The 22,145-nt window shown below is 49.6% G+C and overlaps 2 protein-coding genes and 1 long non-coding RNA gene across 9 annotated transcripts in view; 1 reads left to right on the top strand and 2 right to left on the bottom strand.

Moving 5' to 3' along the window:
• Positions 1-4,655, bottom strand: part of NRF1 (nuclear respiratory factor 1) — a 62,249-nt gene extending 57,594 nt beyond the window's left edge. For 2 of the 3 annotated variants that reach the window (XM_040545341.1, XM_040545376.1), the window contains exon 1: positions 4,480-4,625. The gene's annotated coding sequence lies outside the window, so the exon portion shown is untranslated. Of the gene's footprint in view, positions 1-4,479 lie in introns of all 3 variants that reach the window. The other variant, XM_040545433.1, reaches the window with a different exon arrangement.
• Positions 4,418-8,566, top strand: LOC121064172. The gene is made up of 2 exons (XR_005816384.1): positions 4,418-4,466; positions 5,256-8,566. It is a non-coding gene; the product is annotated as an uncharacterized LOC121064172 (long non-coding RNA).
• A 9,483-nt stretch (positions 8,567-18,049) lies between these two features.
• On the bottom strand, positions 18,050-21,643 carry SMKR1 (small lysine rich protein 1). Of its 5 annotated transcripts, XM_040545457.1 has the most exons (4): positions 21,534-21,576; positions 21,118-21,388; positions 20,929-20,986; positions 18,050-18,512 (listed from the first exon to the last, which is right to left on the bottom strand). In XM_040545457.1, exons 3-4 carry the CDS (start codon positions 20,929-20,931, stop codon positions 18,309-18,311), a joined length of 207 nt encoding a protein of 68 aa, XP_040401391.1. In that variant the 5' UTR covers positions 20,932-20,986; positions 21,118-21,388; positions 21,534-21,576; the 3' UTR covers positions 18,050-18,308. The 5 variants fall into 5 exon arrangements, 4 of the variants coding, with proteins under 4 accessions (XP_040401391.1, XP_040401386.1, XP_040401392.1 ...); XM_040545452.1 differs by lacking the exon at positions 21,118-21,388 and having other exon boundaries at positions 20,920-20,986; positions 21,534-21,643; XM_040545458.1 differs by lacking the exon at positions 21,118-21,388 and having other exon boundaries at positions 21,534-21,643.
• Between the last annotated feature and the right edge of the window lie 502 nt (positions 21,644-22,145).

Below are 22,145 nucleotides of genomic sequence, written 5' to 3'. Positions count from 1 at the left end.
TCACCACACAGCCGGTTTCCCTGCAGGTGAGGCTGAACTCGAGAGCAAGGAATTTGAGAACAGAACAGAAAATGGAACACAAGATTTAATTGCTGCCATGTCCTGCATTTTAGAGGTCTTTGGCTTTTCCTCACCCTCATTTTTGGGGTGTAAGCACTGCGGCCACCACAGAACGCACGCCACTTCCCTCTCGGGCAGGAGACCACCTTACTGCTTGCCCTGCCGTGAACACTCACGGTGCAGAAATAAAAAGCCTGAAACAAACAACTCGCAGCCCAGGGCAAACACCCGAAGAGCTTCGACCCAGAGAGCTCTTCCTAGGGAGAAAGGGAGCAGCAGCACGAGCCCCTTCCCCTTCAGGGGAGGACCTGGGAGCACAAGGATCCTCTCCGTGCCCAAGCAGAGCAGGAGGCTCCAACGGCTGAAGCCAAAAATAAACTCACGGGGAGAATTAATTTACACAGCACAGAGGATGTCGCAATGTAAATACGGCACGGAGACTCCGGGGCTGTGGTCTTGCAAGTATTTTTGACCCAGACAATGGGGAAGTTTCCCAAGCCTCGGAGTCATCCCCGTTTGATGAGTTTAATTAGGCGGTTACGTAACGAGCGGTGGGTGGGAATCCTTCTTTTTCGGGTTGCGTTACTCGGTCGCGCAGCTTACAAGCGAAAGGCACGCTCTGGAAGGGAAAATATTTTGGGTTTTCCCACCTACGGGTTTGGAATGGGACAAATTGTGGAAATGCACTGAAAAAGCTCCACGTGGCCATCGGTGCGCGGAGCCTGAGCGATCCACTTGTTGCTTACGGGCCGTACAGACAGCACGGGGAGCAAAAGGACGAAGTAACTCACGCATCTCCCCTCCACGCAGCCTCACAGAGGCAAAAAAGCAATCCACACCTGACCAAAATAACGCACACGGGCAAGCAGAGGCCGAGCCCTGCGCCAGGAGCAGGACGCACCGCTCTCCTACCCGCTTTCGTACCCTGCCGCTACCCGCTGAAAGCAGCACGGTCTTTAAAAAAGGATGAAAAAAAATTAAAAAAAGGAATCTTTGGACTCCCCAGTTCTACAGAGGCAGTGCTCGGGGGGAGCACACCTTCCACCCAAAGCGCTCTGAGTCTCTGCCCGTCTGTCCCAGAGGAGGATAAAGAAGCGTTTCGGTGACGTCCGGACGTCGGCGTGCACCACGACGCCTTCCGCCCTCCTGCACGCTCCACGCGGCGCAGCCTCCACCTCCCCGGTTTCTGTCCGTCCGACGGGAGACCCGTCCGCAGCAAACCACCGGCTGGATGTCCTTCACGTGGGGCTGGGCCGTCAGGAGAGCTCCAAAACGCGGAAACGCAGCTCTGGGGCCTCGGCCAGCCTTTAACGGAGGCTCTTCCCAACGCTCCTGCCGACAGCAAAGCCCCAGGAGGGCCTGAAAAGCTTCGGGGGCCTGAGGATGCCTGCGCTTGGGGCTGAGTGCTCCCGGTGGAAGCTCAATAATCGGTGGAAGCAGAGAGAAGATGCTCGTGACGCTGTTTTACGGTTTGTCCACGGATGCTGTGCAGTGCTTGGAGGACACGGGGGCTCACCAGGAGCATCCACCTCAGCGCCGTTTTCCTTCTTAAGTTGTGACTCACAAAGCGAGAGCAGGCACGATGCCCCCCACGCGCCCTAAGTTCGTTAAACAGACCAAGGCGCGTATTTCAAACTTAATTTATCAAATACCTCGGGCACTGAATATCAGGTGTACAAGAGAAGTGTTAATTACATATATTTTCCTAGGGACCTGCAGAAACTGCGGTAAGGAAAAGGCCGAAGGTAAATTTGACAGCAGTACCTGCCCTCAGCATCAACGGCAGCCCCTTTCTCCTGGCAGCACCTGACACCCTCACGTACAAAAGCATCGCGTTCTCGTGGCAGAAGGGATGCAGGGGCGCTCTGCGGTCACCGCGCCCCGTCCTTCCTACAAGTTACTTTCCCGGGCTGCTTTCCAGATCACAGGAGGGGGCAGCAAAACTTGTAAGGAATCCCCAAAGCCTTCAGGAGACCGAGAGGCTGCAGAGGATCTCAGCTGGAGCAGGTGGAAGCAGCGACACCAACACTCCCAGCGCGCACACGGCAGCAGAAGTTTGACCTGAAGCAGGATTTGCGCTACGGGCTGCCCCGGTGCTCCCATCCCGAGCTCCTGCACCCGCTTGTGCTTCTTTATTTTCACTTACGAGGCTGAAATCTTCCAGGCTTGAGCCTGCCAGAGGCGACCGAGCCGTTTTAAGTCTGCGAAAGACGATTCAGGCTCCCGAGCAACAGGCGAATCACGGATTCCAACACTTGGGGCAGTCCTCACGGCAAAATACCCCAGGTGTGAAAGCGCAGGTGACCGGTTGTGGGGCTTTTATCCAGGGAAGCCGAGAACTGAAGCGTGATACTACCGTGGATAAACCCGCGGGTGGCCAGGGCTTAGGCAGAAGCAAAGAGCTGCCTGCAAGGGGCACCCCTGGCTCATCCCACAGCCACCCAGGGTCTGGTTTGCGCCAGGACCTTCACTCCGGGGCTCCGGACACTCCCCGGCACACCGAGGTCCCGATCCACGCCTCAAGTTGCGCCTGGGTAACTTCAGCAGAGCGCAGCCACTGCTCACCATAAAGCCCGCGCCTGAACGGGGTGAGACCTGAGAAACAGCCGCCACGCGACGCTCCATAAAACAGCAACACGCGTAGGAAATTACGGGGGGGGGGATCTCAGATTTAAACACTACTCTGTAACGCTTCTCCGTGACGGATGAGATCAAAACCCTAAAGGAGGCGTTGGTGAGATCCCGGCTCTTCCAGTGCCACCATGACCAGCGGGTACTTCACCTTACCCCGCAGTGAAAAACCTGTTGCTCCCAACTTGACCACAGACATAAAAAAAAAAAAAGATGAACGCTTTCTCTCTCGCCCGTTTCCCCAGCATTCAGACACCACAAAAGCAATCCCACAGCTTGCAAGAACGAGCAACAGTGGTGCGGGTGACCCCGAAGCCATGACGTCCCCAATGAAACCGGGGAGCAAACGCCCGCGTCTGGACACGGGGCGAGCCTCATTCAGCCCGGCCGGCCGTACAGCTGGCGGCTGGGGACACAAACCACACCTGCAGGGCCCTTCTGGGGGTAAAACACCAGATTTTGTAAAGGCTCACGGCCCCGCGGGGGGCAAAAACCCGTGGGGATGAGCCCCTGAGCGCGCTGCCCCTGCTGAGCCCCACTGGGACGGGCAGGGATGGGCAGGGGGGCACCAGGGCATGGGGAGTTCCTCTGGGGGGAAAGGGGGAGGTAAGGGGGGGGAAACGGGGAAATGTTAAATGGGGGGGGGCAGAGGGAGAAAAACTTATAAAAAACGGTGGGGGAATGAAAAGAGGGGGAAAAGGGGGGAATATAAAAAGGGGGGAAGGGGAGAAATATAAAAAGGGTGAGTATAAGAAGGGGGGGAAGAAGGGGAATATAAAAAGGGGGGGGAAATATACAAAGGGAGAAAAAGGGGGGTCAAAATATAAAAAGGGAGGGAATATAAGAAGGGGGGAAATTAAAAAGGGGGGAAGAGGGAAAAAATTAAAAGGGGGGGAATTAAAAAGGGGGAAGGGAAAAAATAAAAGGGGGGAATTAAAAAGGGGGAACGGAAAAAATAAAAAGGGGGGAATAGGTGGGAAAAAGGGGGAAAATTAAAAGGGCAATGAAAAGAGGAGAAAAATTTTGAAAGGGGGGGAAGAGGAGAAAAATTTTAAAAGGGGGAATATTAAAAAAGGAGAAAAAAGAAGAATATTAAAAAGGGGGGAAAAGGGAAAAAATAAAAAGGGGGAGGAATTAAAAAGGAGGAAAAAGAAAATATTAAAAATGGGGAGGAAAACGGGGGAAAAATAAAAGGGGAGGGGAAAAGGAAAAAAATTAAAATGGGGGGAAGAGGGAAAAAATATAAGGCAATTAGGCGTGAAAAAAATAAAGGGGGGGGGAATTAACGCGGGGAGAAGTGAGAAGGGGGGAAAAAAGGGGGGGGGGGAAGGGGGGGAAATAACTCGAACGGAGCCCTGAGGTAAAACCCCGGGGGCAGCCGAGACCCGGGGCGGGGGGGGGGCGGCAGGGAACGGGGCCGTGCTCCCGGTGCCCCCCCCCCGGCCCTCAGCGGCCCTGCCCGGCTCCGCGCCTCCCTCTCCGGGCCCGGCACCGGGGCGAGGCCCGGGGGCTCCCCTCAGGCCTCCTGCAGCCCCCCCCGGCGGCCGGGCGGGCGCCTCCCGTTCCCCGTCGTCGTGTGTCGTCGTCGTCGTTCCCCCCCCCCCCACCCCTCCGCCCTTCATCCCAAGGCCTAGCGCGGCCCAAAGCCGTCCCCGTGAGGTGAGGAGCGGGCGCCGGGGGGGGGGGGGGGGGGGGGGGGGGTGCCTGGGCCGGCCGGCGGGGGCCCCCGCGTTGCTGCGGCTGCGCCGGGGCTGGAGGAGCTGGGAGATTGCGCGGTAGGACGCTCACCTCAGAGCGGCTGCGCTGCGGCGGGCCTGCGCCGTGGAAGCCCGCGGCGGGAGGAGGCCGGGGAGGGAGGGAGCGGAGCTGGGGGGGGACGCCGGCGGGGCTCGCCCTGAGCCGCCGCGATGGCGAGCGGGAGAGGCGGGGAGCGGCGGGCGGCGGCGGCGGCGGCGGCGGGAGGAGGAGGAGGCCGGGGGGGGGGGGGGGGGGGAGAAGGAGAAAGGAGGGGGGGGGGGGAGGAGGGCGTATGGCGTCATAGCCCGGCGCCGCCGCCATGAGGAGGAGGGCGAGGGGCTGGGGAGGGAGGGAGGGAGGTGGCGCCGCCGCCGCCGCCATGTGGGGGAGGTCGGGGGGTGGTGGAGGGCTGAGGGGGGGCTTTGGGGGGTAAAAGGGGGGAGTGGGGGGGGGTGGCGGCGCCATGTTGGGGAGGTCGTAGGGGGAGAGGGGGGGAGGCAGGGCGGGGGCGGCGCCATCTTGGGGAGGTCGCCCCGCGCCTCAGGGAGGCGGGCGGGAAAGCCCTGAGGGGGAGCCGGGGCATGGCTGCCCGTGGTGACCCGGCCCCGGCGATCCCCGTGGCGTTTTGCTGTCAAAAAAGCACATATAACAACATTTTGGCCCGCTGCTCGGGCGTCCCTTCCCACCTCCACCACCCCCAAACCCTAGTTTGGTGGTAGGAGAAGCCATATTGCTGAGCTAATCCGGGTTTAAAAATAACACAGAACAACACAAAACTGCTCTTTCTGATACATGAGGTATAACGTTTTCTTGTATTGTCACATCAGGGCTCAGAGACCTGTATTGGGACCATGGCCCTGTCACAGGAAGGTGTCCGCGTTCGAGGGCAGCCTGTGGTTTCAGTGGGAACCTGAAGTGTAAAGCATTTAAAATACAGGAAAAAGGAAAAAATAGCACAAAAATAGTACAAAATAGTAAAAATAGATACAAGTGTGATTTATAGGAGGGAGTCTTAAGGAGGGACTTCACACTGATGCACCGAAACTGACGAATTTGTGTTCCCCTCAACTAAAGAATGGCCTGGAAAGTGCAACGTGGACGGGTGCTCAAGAGAAAAGTTAAGCTGGTTTACAGCAGCCTGGAAAGCAAAATATTTTCAGTAATGTTCCTTCCATAAAGATCTTAGATGTATGTTAAGCACTCCGCTAGAGACCTGACAGGTCAAAAATTCAGTAGACTTTTATATTACAGCAATCATGGTTTTATTTTTGTTGCATATACATTTTTTTTTAATTTCAGGACATCAGCCTACCATCTGTGCCTAGTAGAAACCTCTTCCATGGGTATGTCACTGTACTAAAAGTGATAATATTTTTCTCATTATACTAATATCCACTACTGGAATTTTACAGCTTCCCTTGAAGCATGCAATACCAATCCCTCTAAAATGGAACGTATCTCACATGCCTACCAGCTCACAGCACTCTGCAAATTGTATAAACTGATAGCCAAATATAGAAATAACTTCATCCCATAGGCGGAATGAAGCACAGCCACCAATTTTTCTATTAACAAATACAATAAAGCAATTGTAAATGGCTTCCTAGGGAAGGAAGTTATGACCACACTACAACCATCTGAAGATGCAAGAATATGGAAAGCACAGGACGAAAACCTCTCAGAGACGTGCCTCGTCTGCAGTGCCAGCCGAGGCAATTGGCATGCGTGTCAGGTCAGCTTGGGATCGAATGTCCACTCTGCAGTCACACTCCAGTTGTTGCCTCTGCAGTGCCCCTGCGTTTCTCTGGGAGCTCTGCAGCCACGTGCACGCTCTCATAGTGCATTTTTGGGGGAAAAAACACCTCTGCTTTTTGCATGAATGTCATCTTAGCCCATAGACTTGGTTACTCTGAGTTTGGGATGCTCTGGATTTCCATCATTGGTCTCCCATAGGTACAAAATGTGGATCCGGGCCAAATGATGACTTACACCAGTTGCTGAGATGCATGTAGCTTTTGCTGCAGAGCCATGGAGGTGTCTTGGCGGTGGCTTGCTGCTCCGTGAAGACAGGGTAATGCCCTGCCGGTGCAGGCAGACGTAGAGGCAGCTGATGCGGACTGTAATAGCTGTGGAATTCCCTTGTGCTAATCAGCAGTTTTGGAACGGGGCCACAAGCACGGAGAGCCGGGACTGTGCTACCCGACAAGCCTGGTGTAACCTGCAGTGGGCTGGAGGGAGGAAGGTCACTTCCCTGTACATCACAGGAAGGTAGAGCCACATGAGGCACCAAAAAACGTTTGTAATGGTAGGATGACAGAATACTGGAAGGGCTTCCGGAGGCTCTGGAGTCTCCCCTCTTGGAGGTTTTAAGAACAGGTTGGGCAAATGCTGCTCAGGAATGCTGCAGGTAGAGTTGCTCCTGCCTCAGGGAGAGGGATGGCTGACATGACGTCTCAGGGTCCCATCTGGCTGCATATTTCCCTGGCCACATGTTGCTAATTGGTTTGGAGTGGGCAGATGAACCCCTGGGCTTGTGAAAGTGCACATCTACAAGGCAGTGGCTGTTGAGTGTGCTTGGCTGGGCCTAACACGTGCTCATTTCTTCTCCACCCCTCCCAAAGAGCGCTCACTTATGTGAAGAGAGCAGACAGGACCCAAAGCTCTTGGCAGGGAATGGTGTGGACATTCATTTGGGATGCACCAAAAGGGGCCTCGAGAGGCAAATTTTCCCAGTATGAACAAACCAACTCTGCCTCTTTGGAAAACTCAGCATCAGCACGTGTTTCCCCAGGTTCTCGTGGAGATCCTGCAAAGCCCAGGCTGCCTCCTGTCATAGACCCATAACCCCACAGGATAAGGGTTGGCACAAGGCTAACTGCAAGTACAAAGGCACGTTTTGCCAGCAGAAGGGTAGGGAGCTTGGCTCACACCCCTGTGGGGATGCCAGGGCTGGTCAGGACATGCCACATGCAGCATAGAGAAGGAGGGGAGGAGGTTAGCTGGGTAAAGGCAAATGATGCGTGGTGGGAAAAGGGAGTTGTGCCTGCTCAGGTGCTGTGAGACTGTGGGAGAGACATCAGGGGACTGTACAAGGTGTTTTAGCAATTCACCTTGTCTTTGGCTGATGAATTCCGGTCCAGAGCAAGAAAACAGATGAGTAACAAGGAAGGATCGCCTAGCAAAGGGTGCATGGGAAAGCATAAGGGCACTGGGAGTGCCGGTGTCAATTAGCTGCTCCCTTTGTAGTATGGGTGGCTTAGAAGTAGCAGCGTAAGTGGCTTTTGGGCTTTGGCCAACAGCATCAGGACTGGCCTAAAAGCACCACCAGCCCTGGGTCACAGATCTGATGTTTTCAGGTGCTGCGGTGGGGTCAATGCACAAATACGAGCCCAAGGTCAGCCTCCAGTGAAGACCAGCTCAATCGACAACATTACTCCCATCAGCTGAGCCCATGTGGGGGGGAGGAAGACGATTTCTCCAAAAAGTGTTTTGGAGAGACAGGTGTAGCTTTAGGACTTGCTGAACACACCAACTTGCTTGTTTCATGACAGCAGACGTTACGATGAACAAGAGCCTGTTATCTCACTGGGTTTATACAGGAAGGTTGGTCTCTGGCATGCTGGAGATGAAGGAGCTGCACGTGGTTGTGCAGCGGAAGACATGCTCCTGGCAGCAGCTCTGTTCTGTTTCCTACAAAATGTCCTAGCTGCCTCAGAGTTAAAAAATCTGCTGCTGCCTGCTGGCACTTTCTAGCTGCCTGTGCTTGCAAGCGGTATGAGGAGGAAACCCAGCCACTGTGCATCTTGTATCATCAGGAGAGAAAAAGCGAGATCCGTCTTTTTTCTTGCCCGTGGAGTTTTCATGCATCTTAAGCCCACAGAAGAGAAAAGCAATTGATTCACCCACTGTGCTGTCAACAAACACCCTGATGATTTAGCGGTTTTGTAACTGAGCAGTTTTTAAACATTCACAGTGCAGACTGAGGAGGAAAACTACAGACACAGCTGCATGGCTTTTTCCTTTTCTCTCTTTTTCAGATTAAAAAAAAAAAAAAAGGATGCAGCCGTTGCTTTCCTTTAATATGAGTCTTTGCAACAGTGATTGTTCAGTAATGTGTAATAAAACAGATTTGCACAGCTCATAAAGAGCCAGGCTCGTTTTCATTACCCTAGGGAGAACGTTGATAGGGCAATGTGTTCGTTATAAGTAGCCTTGATTGGGCTCTGGACGCCACAGCTTCTCTGCAGCCAGATTAGGCCAAAGCTGCCTTTGAGTTTTGGGAAGATTCCTCTGAAGAAAAGCTCTGTTAAAGTTCCTAGCCACCAAAATCCACACAGGTCCAGTCATTCTGGAGAGATACTACTGGTAGGATAGCGGGTTCCTGCAGCATCACCCAGAGCCTGACGGTGCCTTGCAAACACAAGTTTCTGGTCGTTCATCTGAATATCCCCTCGGCAGTTTAGATCTTTACACTTAGTTCTTCAGCTTTGTGCTGCGGTATCTAATGACACTCCTCAGGTATTTTCAGCTTATTTTCTCTCCTCCTGCTCAAATGTAGTTCGGTGAAGTTCTGCATACACCAATCTCTCCATTTTTCTGCACAGAGTATTACAAGCACCTGAACTCCACTTACAGAACAAGTTGGATAAAAGAGAAGAGTCTGAAGATAATGTGTCCAGCCCTGCCAGCTATTAGAGGGAGGCCAGTTCTTCAGGCTTTTTAACTTAACATATTTGGTCTTTTTTCCCAGATTGTCAGTTCTTCCATGAAAAAGACACATCCAGAGCTTTTTTTTCTGTTTCAGGCCAAGTTCCCCAATAGCTATCTCAAGACCAGAGTTTCCAGTGTGGCCCCTCTGGGCTGTTTGGCTGTACCTCTAGCTGTACAGTTTACCCTTTTTTACAACTCTTTGGCATCACCACGCAGAGCCAGCTCACGCTCATAATTTCACCTGTGAAAAACCCTAGCGTGGAAAGCAATCAGGCAGCCAACAGTTAATTTCTCCAGATCTGTTTTCTTGGGTGGTAATAAATGATTTTAGGACTCTACTGCATAATTTTTTGAAATTCTGTTGAGATACTCGCCTGGACCAGCAGTGCTCCAGGGCAGCCTCAAGCCTCAGACCATTTCCAGCATTTTCCTCAGATCATTACCAGCAGGTAAGGGTTAGAGCAGAAAGGGGATCTGTGCTATGGACTCTCGAGACCTCGATTCTCTCATCAGCAGGGTGAAGGGCTGCATGGTGTGAAGATCTAGAAGGTAACCCAGACTGGGGTCTATGATTCTGCAACAAAATGGGGTCCCAATGGGCAGCAACACAAACGCTATGTGACTGGTCTTGGGGACAGCAGCTTTACTTGTTGTGGTTCCTCTTTCGCAGCATCCAGGAACCAAAAGCAGTCTGGATTTTGGTCTTGCCTTGCAGCAACCTGCCTTTTCACTTCTCATAACTAGTGATTAATTGTTTCTATTCTGCCAGCGCCCAGAGTATTTGGAAATAAAAGCCAGTAATGCTGGCTGAGTGCCATGCTCTCATCTCTGTGAAACAGCAGTAATAGTAACAACTATCGAGAGAGACTGGCACGTCAGAACCCACTTATGTATTATGTATAGCCTTTCGGAGCCTTTTTCTTGCAGCTAAGCACCAAACTGCAGTCGATCTTACAGAAGAAATAGTTAATGGAGAGACAAAGATGAGGCACTAAAAAAGGAAGAAACGCGCTGGGAACTTTGTTGGCAGGAAGCCTTTTCTCTCCCATCCCCACATGCTGCCTGGAGCTTATTTTTAAATGCATTGATAAAGATTGTCTTTTAATCACTTCTTAGGACAGGGGTAGCCTGATTGTGACTCGAGTATCTAATGTCCGTGCTGAAGCTTGTCCTGCACCAGCACTGCGCTGATGCTGGAGCCCCTGAGAGCCCAGTCCCCAGCTGTGGGACAGAGCCACCGGGGTGGCTGGGGCCAGCACGACTGCGGTGAGCTTGGAGCCCTGCCGCAGGATGGCATCTTGTTAGACCACCGACATCTTCCTGATGCTGGCTGTGGCATACGGTGCTTCCAAATAACCTGCTGCTCTGATGCCTTTTGTACAGGGCTGCAAGACTGCTCTTTGTGAGATATTTCCTCAGGTCCGATCCGCTTCTCTTAGGGAAATAAATTCCCCAAACAGTCGCTGCAGGCTGATTACACCAAGCTGGATATGTATGATTTGCTTTTCTTCGTTACTCGAGGTGATTTTGCCTAAACTGCGTAGCAGGCAGGGCGATTTTCCCCTGGCTGGCCTAGCTGTCTGAACACAATTCCACTTGGCTATTATTAGCGAGAGTGAGCAGGGCTGAGTTTACAACTGTGCAGGAGTGATAAGCTCAAGACGACTGCACTTCCTCTCCAAGGAGCTGTCTAGCTCTGCTCGACTCCTCCGCGTCTGAGACGCCGCCGTCCTCAACTCAGGAGGTATTTTTGTACTCAGAGAAGGGATGCCCAAAAGGCGCAGGCCAGGTGGGTTCCTTTTAATGGAAGGCTAGACTGCATCTCTGACGTGATTTTACCCTCTTCATCCACGCCACTAGAGTCACTGAAGTTCTCAGGTTTTCTGATACCCGTTTTTATGGCCTTCAGCCCAAATTCCTTAGGGTCTCCAAGCCGTGGCCATATTGGTTTCCCTGGAATCTTCATTTTGTAAAGAACGTACATTTCTGTATCCACACTAAACCTCAATTTGCTTTTCCAGTAGAATCTTACGCATCGCAGAGAGTGGGATCTATCTCACTAGATGTGGGTTCCTGTATCTAAACAGGACTCCCCGGGCTGCTGTAAGTCTCTGTGTACGTAGAGTCAGAAGAATCACATCCTGAGCTCCTCTTACCATATGAACTAAATAATCTAGATGACTATTCCAAACTTTGATGCAGATATTTGGATTTAGGGGAGATTAATCCCATGACTCTCAGTTTTATGACTCCCATATAGCAACATGTGAGGAGAAAAACTGTGTCAGAGGTGCTAATTGTCACCTTGTGCTGATGAAGCAGTAGCATTGGGAAGCACTGAGGAAAACAAGAATAACAGGTTTAAAAAATGTGACATTGGAATGAAAGGCAAAAAGTAGTGCACTTTTTTGTCGTAAAGAGATGAAACGAAGGAATTTAAAGGGAAGGGAGACATAGCAATCCTCACTTCACAAAAGAGCACTGTGAAGACAATGACCTGTGGGTTATGACTACTGGTGGGCTCAGGACAAGCACAGCCCTGCCACGTGTAGGCATGGGAATGGCCCTGGAGCTGCGCGAGTGCTGGATGACCCTGGGCACTCACTCTTGCAGCCCTGCCAACACTCTGGTTCTACAATTCAGCAATTTCCTTCATTCCCTGACAATTAGGAAGCATTTTGAGAAGCACTGAGCAGCTCATCGCAGACACCCCGAGGAGGTCACAAGTCTGAAATCTCACAAACATTTAGAACTAATTCTGTCTCCTCTTCCAAGGAAGCACGCAGTGCCAGGCCTTTTAAGAGCTGTCAAAGCATTGCGACAGGCCCTAACTGCGGGTCCAGGGACGAACAGCAAAGTCTCAACTGCCAGTGTAGGAGCTTGAAATGCTTCGTATTTATTCTGCTACCTGCTTGCTGGTGATGGCAACAGAAATGATGGAAGCTGCGTGCATAAGGTCACGGAGAAGTATAAAGAATCAAAGCACCTCACTTCTAAGAAAGCAGAGCTTGGACAGTTCCCAGAGGGCAAGCTATAATTACCAGGTACTCCCAAAATATATCTTTTCAGAAGGTGCAAAAATTCCTGGATTAAATATCTCAGGAGCCAAACTAATATGCGACAGAAGAAGGACTCTTACTTCCATGACCATTTCCGGTCACATCGTTCACATGAGTTAGACACCACAGAAAGCTCAAGGGTTTTTACTGGAATAAAGCAAAGAGCCTCATACTTAGAAAGTTCTAATATACCCCAGCAGAAAACGTCTGTTTAGGCACTGCTTACCTTAAAGATCTGAAGTACGAGGTAAGATTACACAAAATTAAGGTCACTAAGGAGGCAATACTATCAACACTATTAGTAGACACAGTGATTTCATGAGGGTTGGCATTTTGTTCCTTTCATTTCTTCAAGCATCAGACTGTTGCCAACAAGCAGATTGCAAGTCACGTCAGAAGCTTTAAGCCAAGCGTAACTCTCCTTATGAAGCTCTCGTACAAAGCAACTCGTGGCAAGATAATTCTCTTTCCATAGAAAGGTCACGCTAAGAAAGATAGGAACATGACATCATTCATCTACACCACTTGTGATCCAGTCTTCACTTCTGCTGTCTCAAGGGCTGAATAAAATCTGTTTACAGCCCAGTGAAACTCTACAGATAACCCCAGCAGGTCCTTCCCCTTCTCTGATGAGAAAATCCATCTTACGCATAGAAAGCTTTCCCACTTGCTCCTCCACAACAATCTGTAGTGAAGGATACATTAAATCAAGCAAGGGAAACCCCCAGAATCCTCAAACAACACAACAGGAATTCTCTCTGCATGTAAGCATGACAGTTTCAAGAAGATTGGGCAACCTTCATAACATTTTGAACTGCCATTGAAAGAAATCCATGGAAGCTATCACAGACAACATTTTGTGTAAACAAGAAGGGCCCCAGATCATTCCTGGAATGCAGTGAGCAATCCAAACAGCTGTAACTGTGTATTCAACATGCAAGTGCTACATCAGGCAGTATCTGATAGTACTACATCCATCAGATCCGACAGAGATTTGGGCAGATTTATTCTGCAAACATTTTTTTTTTTCAGACCAAGAAAGGTAAAGAAACTCACGGAGAGCTTTTGTTTTGTTTTGTTTTGTTTTGAGGAATGAAATACTTCAGCAAATGAGCTCTTTGCCGTGAATGTGAAAAAGAACTGTCAGACTTTCTGGTTCAGACATGGTCATGTCTCGTATGTCTGCTCAGGCAGAGATACCTATGCTACAGACATGCAAAGCGAGGTGAGATGACCCATATTTAAAGTCTTATATTTAAAACTCACAAAAACAAACAAACAAACAAAAAACATCTGCAGTAATTATTGTAACTACTTGCTTACAACTTTAATGCAAGCATCAGTTTTGTAGCTTGTGATGTAACATCTCAGTATGCATGGAGAACTCCTCCCCAGTTGGCTCTTTGTACTTCCCAGAACAGGCTCTTCCTATTACATGATGTAGAAAAAGTACCCCCAAGAGATGCGTGACCTATTTGAACCACCCCGAATAAGACTTTTTTGAAGCTAAATGTAATTTTCAATGTGCACTAAGCAGCATTAAGTATTTTTGCTTTCTTCATATAATCCAGGTACTCCACTCTACCTACAAACTTTAAAAAAGGGCTTCCTTTTAGCTCGTAGGAGCACTTGGCCTATCACCTGCAGTTTCAGCTATTAAAAATATTCTGACATTCACTAGTAATTACAGGTGAACTTTTAAAGAATTTGGTTCAAGCATTTTCACCAAAGAGCAAACCGCTCCATTCATGACATACAATCACCAGCATCCCAAGGAAGCCATTGTAGCCATGTGCTGCATGAAGCATTTTCATCATATTTCTTATCCATTTCTCTCTTTTAGTGCCAATTACAGCTAGAAGACAACCGGGAGATATGCTGACACGAAGGCATTTTTTGCATAAAAAAAGATTTCACACTCAGTTTATTCTAGCTTAGTCCCGAATATATCAGACTGAAAAAGTAAATAAAAAAAATCCCTTTGGTTATGTTTCTCCTGTAGTCATATCGCAATAACCTAGAAGGAACACTGCCGACTTAAAGGACTGTATTTTACTTTAAAAGAATTACAAAATTATGTGCAGCCTAAACCAAAAAAAAAAAAATGGAGAAAAAAGCTATTTTCTCCCTCAGATTCTCTCATAACTAATCTGTGGTCTGAGGCTATCGGGGTGGCGAGACCTCATAAGCTTCCTCTAAGAGGATCATCAAAAACATCTACAAGAAGCAGGACTCCTGAATTCATGGAATACCTCCAGGAAACTACCAGTGACTGGGTAGCACTAGGATGCAACAAAAACATCTCGGCATCTGGAATGGAAGGCCTCGATACTCGCCAGTGTCACGGTACCCAGACCACGTATAAGAGAGCACCCACCTCTGCAAGTTCTCACCTTTTGTTCCTTCCAGTCTTTCGCGACAGTTATGAGCAAAAGAAAAAAAGGCACAAGCTTTTCCCAATCTAAGGTGAGAGGCTTAGAAAAAAAGACATTAAAATTCAATGCCATTTTTTGTTTCTGAGGAACATCTGAAATGGCAGTGGAAAACCAGGAAAAATGGGCAAATGAGACAGGAATTAACCTACCAAAAACATTATTTTATTTATTTCTGCTGACACTATTCAGTGCCAACATCTAATATATATATTGGACAAAAGCTTTGTTTTGTTTTGTTTTTAAATTCACCATAGTAAACTTTTCATTATGGAGATAGCATTTATGACCAAAAAGTCCTCAGCTATCCTCCCCTGCAGTTGGGAAGCAACAGCCAGGGCATATCTTAGAAAACAAAATGAGACGAAAGGGTGCATGCCACTTCTGAAGCCTTTCTTATGTGTCCTAAAGATCCACAATGCTTTTCTTAATGTGAAAACAACATGCTAGGAAATACCAGGCAATACAGAAGCATTGACTGAAGGATGTTCTAATACCAAGTGTGGTGAATCATGTCTTTTTTTTTTTTACTGCTATATAAATAGCCATCACTCACTCTGCACAACAACAGCCCTGTGGCCCTCCTTCCCCCCCGTACCCCACCCACAAACACGTACGTCAGCACCCAGTGTATTTTTAACAGCCTGGTTTCGGTATACAACTTCCTCCAGGAAACGTTAACCTCGCACACTCAAAGCAGCACGCTGCACGACTGCTAAGTAACAGCAGCACGAAGGAAGCCCTGCTTCCAGAAAAATGTCTTTCTGCAAGATGACGCACACAGCGCTGCAAAGTTCCCTCGCACCGTGCCCCTAAAGCAAAGGGCCCCTCCAGCGTCTAGGTTCCCCTCAAAAGATTCTCTGGGGATTTGAGCAGAATTGGCTTTATTCGCCTTAAACTCAGCTTATAAACTCTGCACCCCGGCGGGAAGAAAAGCCTGCCACAGAATCGAGCTCTTACACACTGTGATACAACAGAAGTATCCGTGTCATCCAGCAGCAACAGACTGCCTGTGAAGTCACGTCCACTTGAGCCAGACTGTCCCTTAGAAGCTGGCAGCAGTCTGCAGCACTCTGAAGCAACGTATTCAAACAGAGAATCAACCCATTTGAAGTCCAAACTTTTCTTTTGAGGTGTCCGTTGGCTTTCATTAACCAACAGGGAGCCTGGATTGCATGCAAAATTGAGATGGATCCAGGCGTGAGAGAGGTAAAAGGGAAAAAAGAAGAAAAAGCATTTATTTTTCAGCTTGGGATGGTTGGAAGGGTTTTCCGTCTGCTGCCAGAGAAATGAATAGCAACTTTTCAGATATACTAGAAAGCAGAGTCTTTGTCCTTTGCACTTCACTGGTCACCATCTGCTGTGCTCAACTGCATCACACAAAAAGCAGATTTTTTTGTTTTTAAAGAGAAAACGTATAATGATATTTCGCTATTTGTTCCAGTCATTTTTGCAAACTAAAACTTTGATCTGGAGTCTTGAAATCACCGTAGCTCCAGTCTATCATGGCTGTAAAAAAAGGCTTTGCTTACTTTTAGCAGTCGTACCAGATCAGATCCATCTCGAGCGGCGTGCTGCCTGCTGCCCTGGTCAGGTACCAGCTGCTTCAGAGGAACCCGCGCACGGTGCTGCCATAGGTAGTTGTGGAGGAAGTTGCCCAGAAGGAAGTTACTTTCCTAAATGCCTGCCCTGCATGTGATTGCTGTTAAACTGCGTTCTTCATCTTGGCAAGAGCTTGTACTGCTCTTCAGCTTCTCCTCCTGCAAACTCAGCCTGTACCAGAAGCAGAGAAACATAGACAGTGGTGGGCTGCCCCACGGTGTTAAGGAGTTCCTTCCTCGGTGTGCGGAAACACCCGTCCCTTAAAAGCTCTGTGTAGCAAGTATATCACAAAAAGAGGGAACGATTTTATTTATTTGTAACCGTTTAGCTTGAGATGCTAAGTACAGAGAGAGCAAACTTTGGTCCTCACTTGCTTTGTGGGACACTGTTACTAGGAGGAAATAGTTGCAAGTAGATGCTGTGACCAGACTTCCTGGTGGGTGATGGGGAAGCAAGAATATGAGTAAACGCTGAGGAAGACACATCTATGAACAGAGCAAACTGGTACTGCAAACCACATCTCTGACTCAGCAGAACATGCCAACTGCAGGCTAATTGGCATGGAAACAGGATCCCCACCATGATTTTCTTGACATGTAGATGAAAGAAATTTGGTGGAGTACTGCAGTAGCCTATATAATAGTATATATAGTAGTAGCTGGCCTGCAAGCACCACCACACAACTATGATTTTTATCGAGATCTTTTCATGGAGGGAAAATTTTTAATCTGGAGAAATAGCGTAAGGCTTTGCAGGCCTTTGCCAGTTTGGGTCAATCACACCGTAACTGGTTGTTCTGCTACCTGTAACACCAAGCTACCTGGAAGTCAGAAAGGTGCTGCGCCTCCCCTTGCAGTTAAGTCAATGAGAAACAGCCTCGAGGGGAATCCTCCAGGGCTGGCTCACTGCTCTGCCAGATCAGCACCCGCAGACAAATGTTCAGCCCCAAGAAACCAACTGCAACGCTGATGTGACACTTCCTGTGCGCCTCACAGTGCCGCTTGGTGTAGAGAGCAGTCTTACACGCTCACAGTCACCGTGTATCCGAGAGACCTGGAACATCTCCCCTTACAGTAACTCTAGCAGATTCTCTTTTCCTGGATTCCAAGATTCCAGCCGTTTTGCATTCCTTCCCATCTCTGCACAGCCTGCACCAGTTCTGGACACATCCTCTCCTGTCCCAGGCACTCCACTGCATCCTTCCAGTCGGTGTGCTGTAAGAATCTGAGAGACATACAGATTCATTCAACATGCTGCTTTGCAGCTTAGCAAGGGCTGCATTAAACTGACGTGGAAACGGAGCGAAGCAACTCTGAACTGTAACACAAAGCTTGTGGTTTCCAGCCAGGATGTTTGGGCCACGAGTGGTTACTGTAAGGGGAGACCTGGTAGGGGAGCTCACCATCACCTCTCACTGTAACACAACATCACTGACAACACCTGAGCTGGATCTCCAGGTTCTCGCTACAGCCAAAGGAGCGCTGGCGGTGTGTTCACTGGAGCTCCAAGCACTGCTTATCTGAGCAAACGTACCCATTTCCTTTAGAGTGAGGTGAATCACCCAGATACACAGACTGCATCGCATAGCTCTCCGTTGACCCAGAAAGGGAGCGCTGGGTGACTCTCAGAGCAGCTGATGTAGAAATATTTAACACTGTTGATCTTACTGTGGTATCCACTTTCGGAGCTCGTTTCCACCAGCACTGGTTGAAACAGCTGGAGGTGCTCCATCACTAAATGCAGAACGTACTGGGGAGCGCTTCCCATCTGTGGGGCAAAAAAAAAAAAAAGAAAACCAGCACAAACCCTTCAGACTGCTGAGGCACAACATTTTATTCCACACAGAACTGGAGGGCTGAGGGCCACGGCTGAAGTTACAGGGGCACAGACGTCACTCACCACTTGTCACTCTATGCTTGAGCTACGTAAGAGTGTCTTTGTACGGACACAACAGTGATTACGGCAACGTGTTTGAGCTAACTACTGGAGGTGTCAGTACGAGTCTAATACTCAAAAAATACTCGTCTTCACCGGGGAGCTTGGATTTCATCGTGTACTTTGCTTCCCAGCCACCTGGTTACTTTCGTTTCTTCCCCTTCTTTTTGGGGGAGCCAGGCCAGGGAAAGCCCCGCAACTCCAGGCAGGCGGGGGCGTTGTGGCAGATGTAGTAGGCATTGAGCATGGCAGCTGGGCTGAGGATATCCACGTCCTTCACCGCCTTCTTCCCTTTCTTTTTGGAGCTTTTGCCTTTGGCACGCTTGGGTTTACTACTTTTACCTGCCTGCAGAGAGAAAATGACCACAAAAACACACAGTTAGCTCTGTGTCTGGATTGTTTCGCTTCTGGGTAGAGGATCGAAGACATCCTGAACGGCTTCACTGCATCGGTCCTGGCCTGCAGTATTAGCTCAGAGCCTCTCACCAGACTCCTGTACTTTGCGGTGATTTTATATATGGACTACCAAGCATTAACACACTTTCACCAAATCCATATTTGCTCTATAGCCTGTAAGGATCTTTCAAGTCATCAGGCAGGGATGATTAGTGTTCCACTGTGCTTCTGCCTGGCTAAAAAAGGGTTGTGCGTAATGGAAATCAAACATTCTTTTCAATTGATTTTTTAATTAATGCACTATGATACAGCCCTAAACGAAGCCTGTGTTGTGTTTTCATCCAACACTGTGCGTCCGGTTGTGCCTCCGGATGATGAAGTGGAAAAGCAGGCCGCTCTGCTACAGCTGCGGCCTCTGCAAGGCACCGTGATACAGCGGCTCCTCTACCACTGGTGGTAACACAAATCTAAACAGAAGCTCTGCCACTCTCTGTGTAGGAAGCGGGGTTGCCAATGCTCATCCAGGCCCTGGAGCGGGCCAAAGACTCCCGTTAACTCCACCTGAGCAGTGCTGGTGCCTGAACACCCAGCCTCGTGCCTCCGAGAGGGATTTGCCAGCCTCTGATTCACTCCCGGGATTATTTTCTCACCCACCCTGGGCACTCCTCACAGGAAGCCTGGAGCGTGTGTGCGTGGAAGATGCTGCCTCCAGGCACTGAGCAACAGAAAGCAGCCTGGGGACCTGGAGGGATCTCTCCTTGCTGTTGTGTGGGCAGGAAGATGATGATGGCAACACGAAGCCACAAGGTGGGCAGCGTCCCAGGAGTGCCGAGGACAGAGCAAGAGCTAGTCCCAGAGAAAAGGCCGGACAGGAATATTTGCACATCACGAGTGACTGAAAGTATTCGACCCCTGGTCTGACGCCAAGAGCACTTTTAGTACACACTGAGTCACTTTCTGCATCTGCCCACCCATTTCTGTTATTTGACTAGTTTTGCATACCACTAATTAACAGTTCTGTGCGATTCATTCAAAATAAAACGGATAGGTGCAAAGGCCGTATGTAACTATCAGCCAGGCACAAACTAGGCGAAGGCAGTACGTGTAGCGTATTTTTCCAGGGAGTGAGAACTCTGGGGTACAATCTTCAGTCAGCCAAGAGCACAACGTGAACGAATGCGTGCAAGTAAATAGAAAAAAAAAATAGAAATCAAGAGGTCCATATAAAACACACCACTACGCACAAGAGAAACAAAAAAGACAGACCAGCAGAAAATACAGAGCGAAAGCTGCAGATGCTGGTGGCATTGTTCCTAAACTTTCAGTCATGCAGACTGCAAACTACTTGAACCCAGACATGCATCAGAGAGGGCGACAAGCCTTTTATACAGACCTTAATTGGACAGAATTTGTTGAATACTTTATGTGCCGGAATGTGTACACTTCAGAGTGGATGCTTACATCAGATTTTTCAGCCAGCCTCCTGAACCACGCTCCCAGTTTGTGCTCCCAGCAGGGTCATGGGCAGATTTTGTGAGCATTAATTAGGTTCCTGGTCAGAATCTGGCCTGTAGCTGATCTTTCAAAATAGAAAAGGTGCTTACAGGTAAAGCGAAACTGTTGTAATAAGTCTGCAGTGAGAAGCAGGGAATGTCTTTGGTCTAAAGCTGACTCACTGCTCCTGCTGTCTCTCTGCAACAGATACCTCTGACCTCAGGGCTTTGAATGTCAGCAGTCAGTCATTGTCAGCAACTGTCTTTTCTGTCTCTTATTAAATGTGGTGGCATCAGTAAGCTGCAGTCTGCAGTCAGCTCACGTGCTCCAGCACAGCCTAGAGAAGGGGTTCCCAAAACGTGGGAAGCTAACAAGCTCCTCCAGCACAGCATCACAAACGCTGTCAGAAGTCACACCTTGTGCGTACACACGCACATAAGGCAGTGCCGGAGCCAACGCATGGCATACCAGCCAAAAGTCCCGGAATTTCTTATGGATTTATCAGGCAATCAAAGTTGAACAGAGTGCAGCTCTTTTTTGGCAGTTAGAGGCAGGACTGAAGCAGATCAGAGTTCCTAACTCTTCAAAAAACCACCAGGATATCTGCATTTGTGCGGTGTTTTCATTCACCCACAAGGAATTGGATTTGGGGCTTTCTAAGATGCCTACAGAATTTTACAGCCCATGGTCTGTAAACAGCGAGAACAGCAAGAAAAATCTAAAAACCAGAATGTGGGGCATACCTGCACACAACATGAAAGTGTGCAGGTCAGGTTATGCCCTGCAGTCGTGGAATGGAGCCTTTTGGCTATTAACGCCCCTTCCTTAAAATGTGGAATCAACACACATCGAAAGAATCAAACCTGCATTACCATGGTTAAGTCCTTTCAGTGAGCTGGGAGACTCCACGCTAAGCCCTGAAGATGGTCCCTGCAACATACAATCACGTAGCGACTTACACATTGTGCAACAAATTAGTATTATTTGCCCTAAACTTTAGTTAGAGGATAAAGGAAGTGGGAAAATAGGTCCTTGCAAAGCTAGGTCCTGATGTGCCACACCTAAAAGCACAGAACCACCAGTGAGGTAACTCTGAGCTCTGCCAGGGTCCAGGACTCGGAGATTCCCTGCACAGACTTTGTGATCTCCTCTAGCAGAACATCCTCGGCCAAGGAGGAGAGGAAAGGAGAGGAGAAAAGAGCAGAGCAGGGCAGAGCTTGGGCCACAGCCCCCAGTGGCTCCACAGCAAGACCCTAGTAGTAGGCAGCACTAGGGTAGCCCAGGGCAGGACCCCACCGCCTCCCTCCACAGCTCCCAAAGCCTTCCTGTCCCCTTTTCCACGCGTGAAAAAAAAAATAATAAAAAAATTATAAAATTTCATTAAAAATTTTCCACAGCTTCTTCCCGGCCCCCAGTAACGCGGCGATCCAGCGCTACCCTCGGCCCACCGCACCCCCACGCCCTGCCTGCGGCGGACCCCAAGCGCTCAACGGGTCCGGATCCCAGTCCCGATCCCGATCCCAATCCCGGTCCCGATCCCGATCCCGGTCCCGGCCCCCCCCGGCCGCAGCTGCCCCGTTGCCATGGCGCCCGCCCCCCCCCGCCCCCCCGCGCATGCGCAGCGGAGGGCGGCGAGGCCCAACCCGCCGCCACCGACCGTTGGGGCGGCAACGGCCGCCTCAGGAAAAGGGCGGGAAAAAGCTGCCCGCGGTGGGGAACGAAACGGCCCGCGGAAGGGCACTGGAAGAATAAATACATTTTTTTTAAAAGTACCACAATAGTTTTTGTTTTAGAGAAAGAAAACGCGTTTTTTTTTCAAAGGTTGTGGGAAAAATTGGGGTTTCACAGAGCATTAAGTGAGCTTTTGTGTATTTGGGAGCAGAAAGCCTTGGGATGGGGTATTTGTGGGCAAAAACACAAAATTGCGTTGGGGTATCCTGGGCCTCAGCTTCTGGGCTGTGCTGGAGGAGGCGCAGCTCACACCTCTATGGTCTGCACAATCGTGGGGTGTTCTCTTAGTTAAACCAGTGCCACGTACCACAGAAACATTTTTAAAAACGACCTCTGATCTGGGCTGAGTTGAGAACCA

Source organism: Cygnus olor, chromosome 1, assembly GCF_009769625.2.
Source record: "Cygnus olor isolate bCygOlo1 chromosome 1, bCygOlo1.pri.v2, whole genome shotgun sequence".
Classification (NCBI taxonomy): domain Eukaryota; kingdom Metazoa; phylum Chordata; class Aves; order Anseriformes; family Anatidae; genus Cygnus; species Cygnus olor.
Note: the sequence above shows the minus strand (reverse complement) of the source record. Positions and strands in the feature narration are given on the sequence as shown.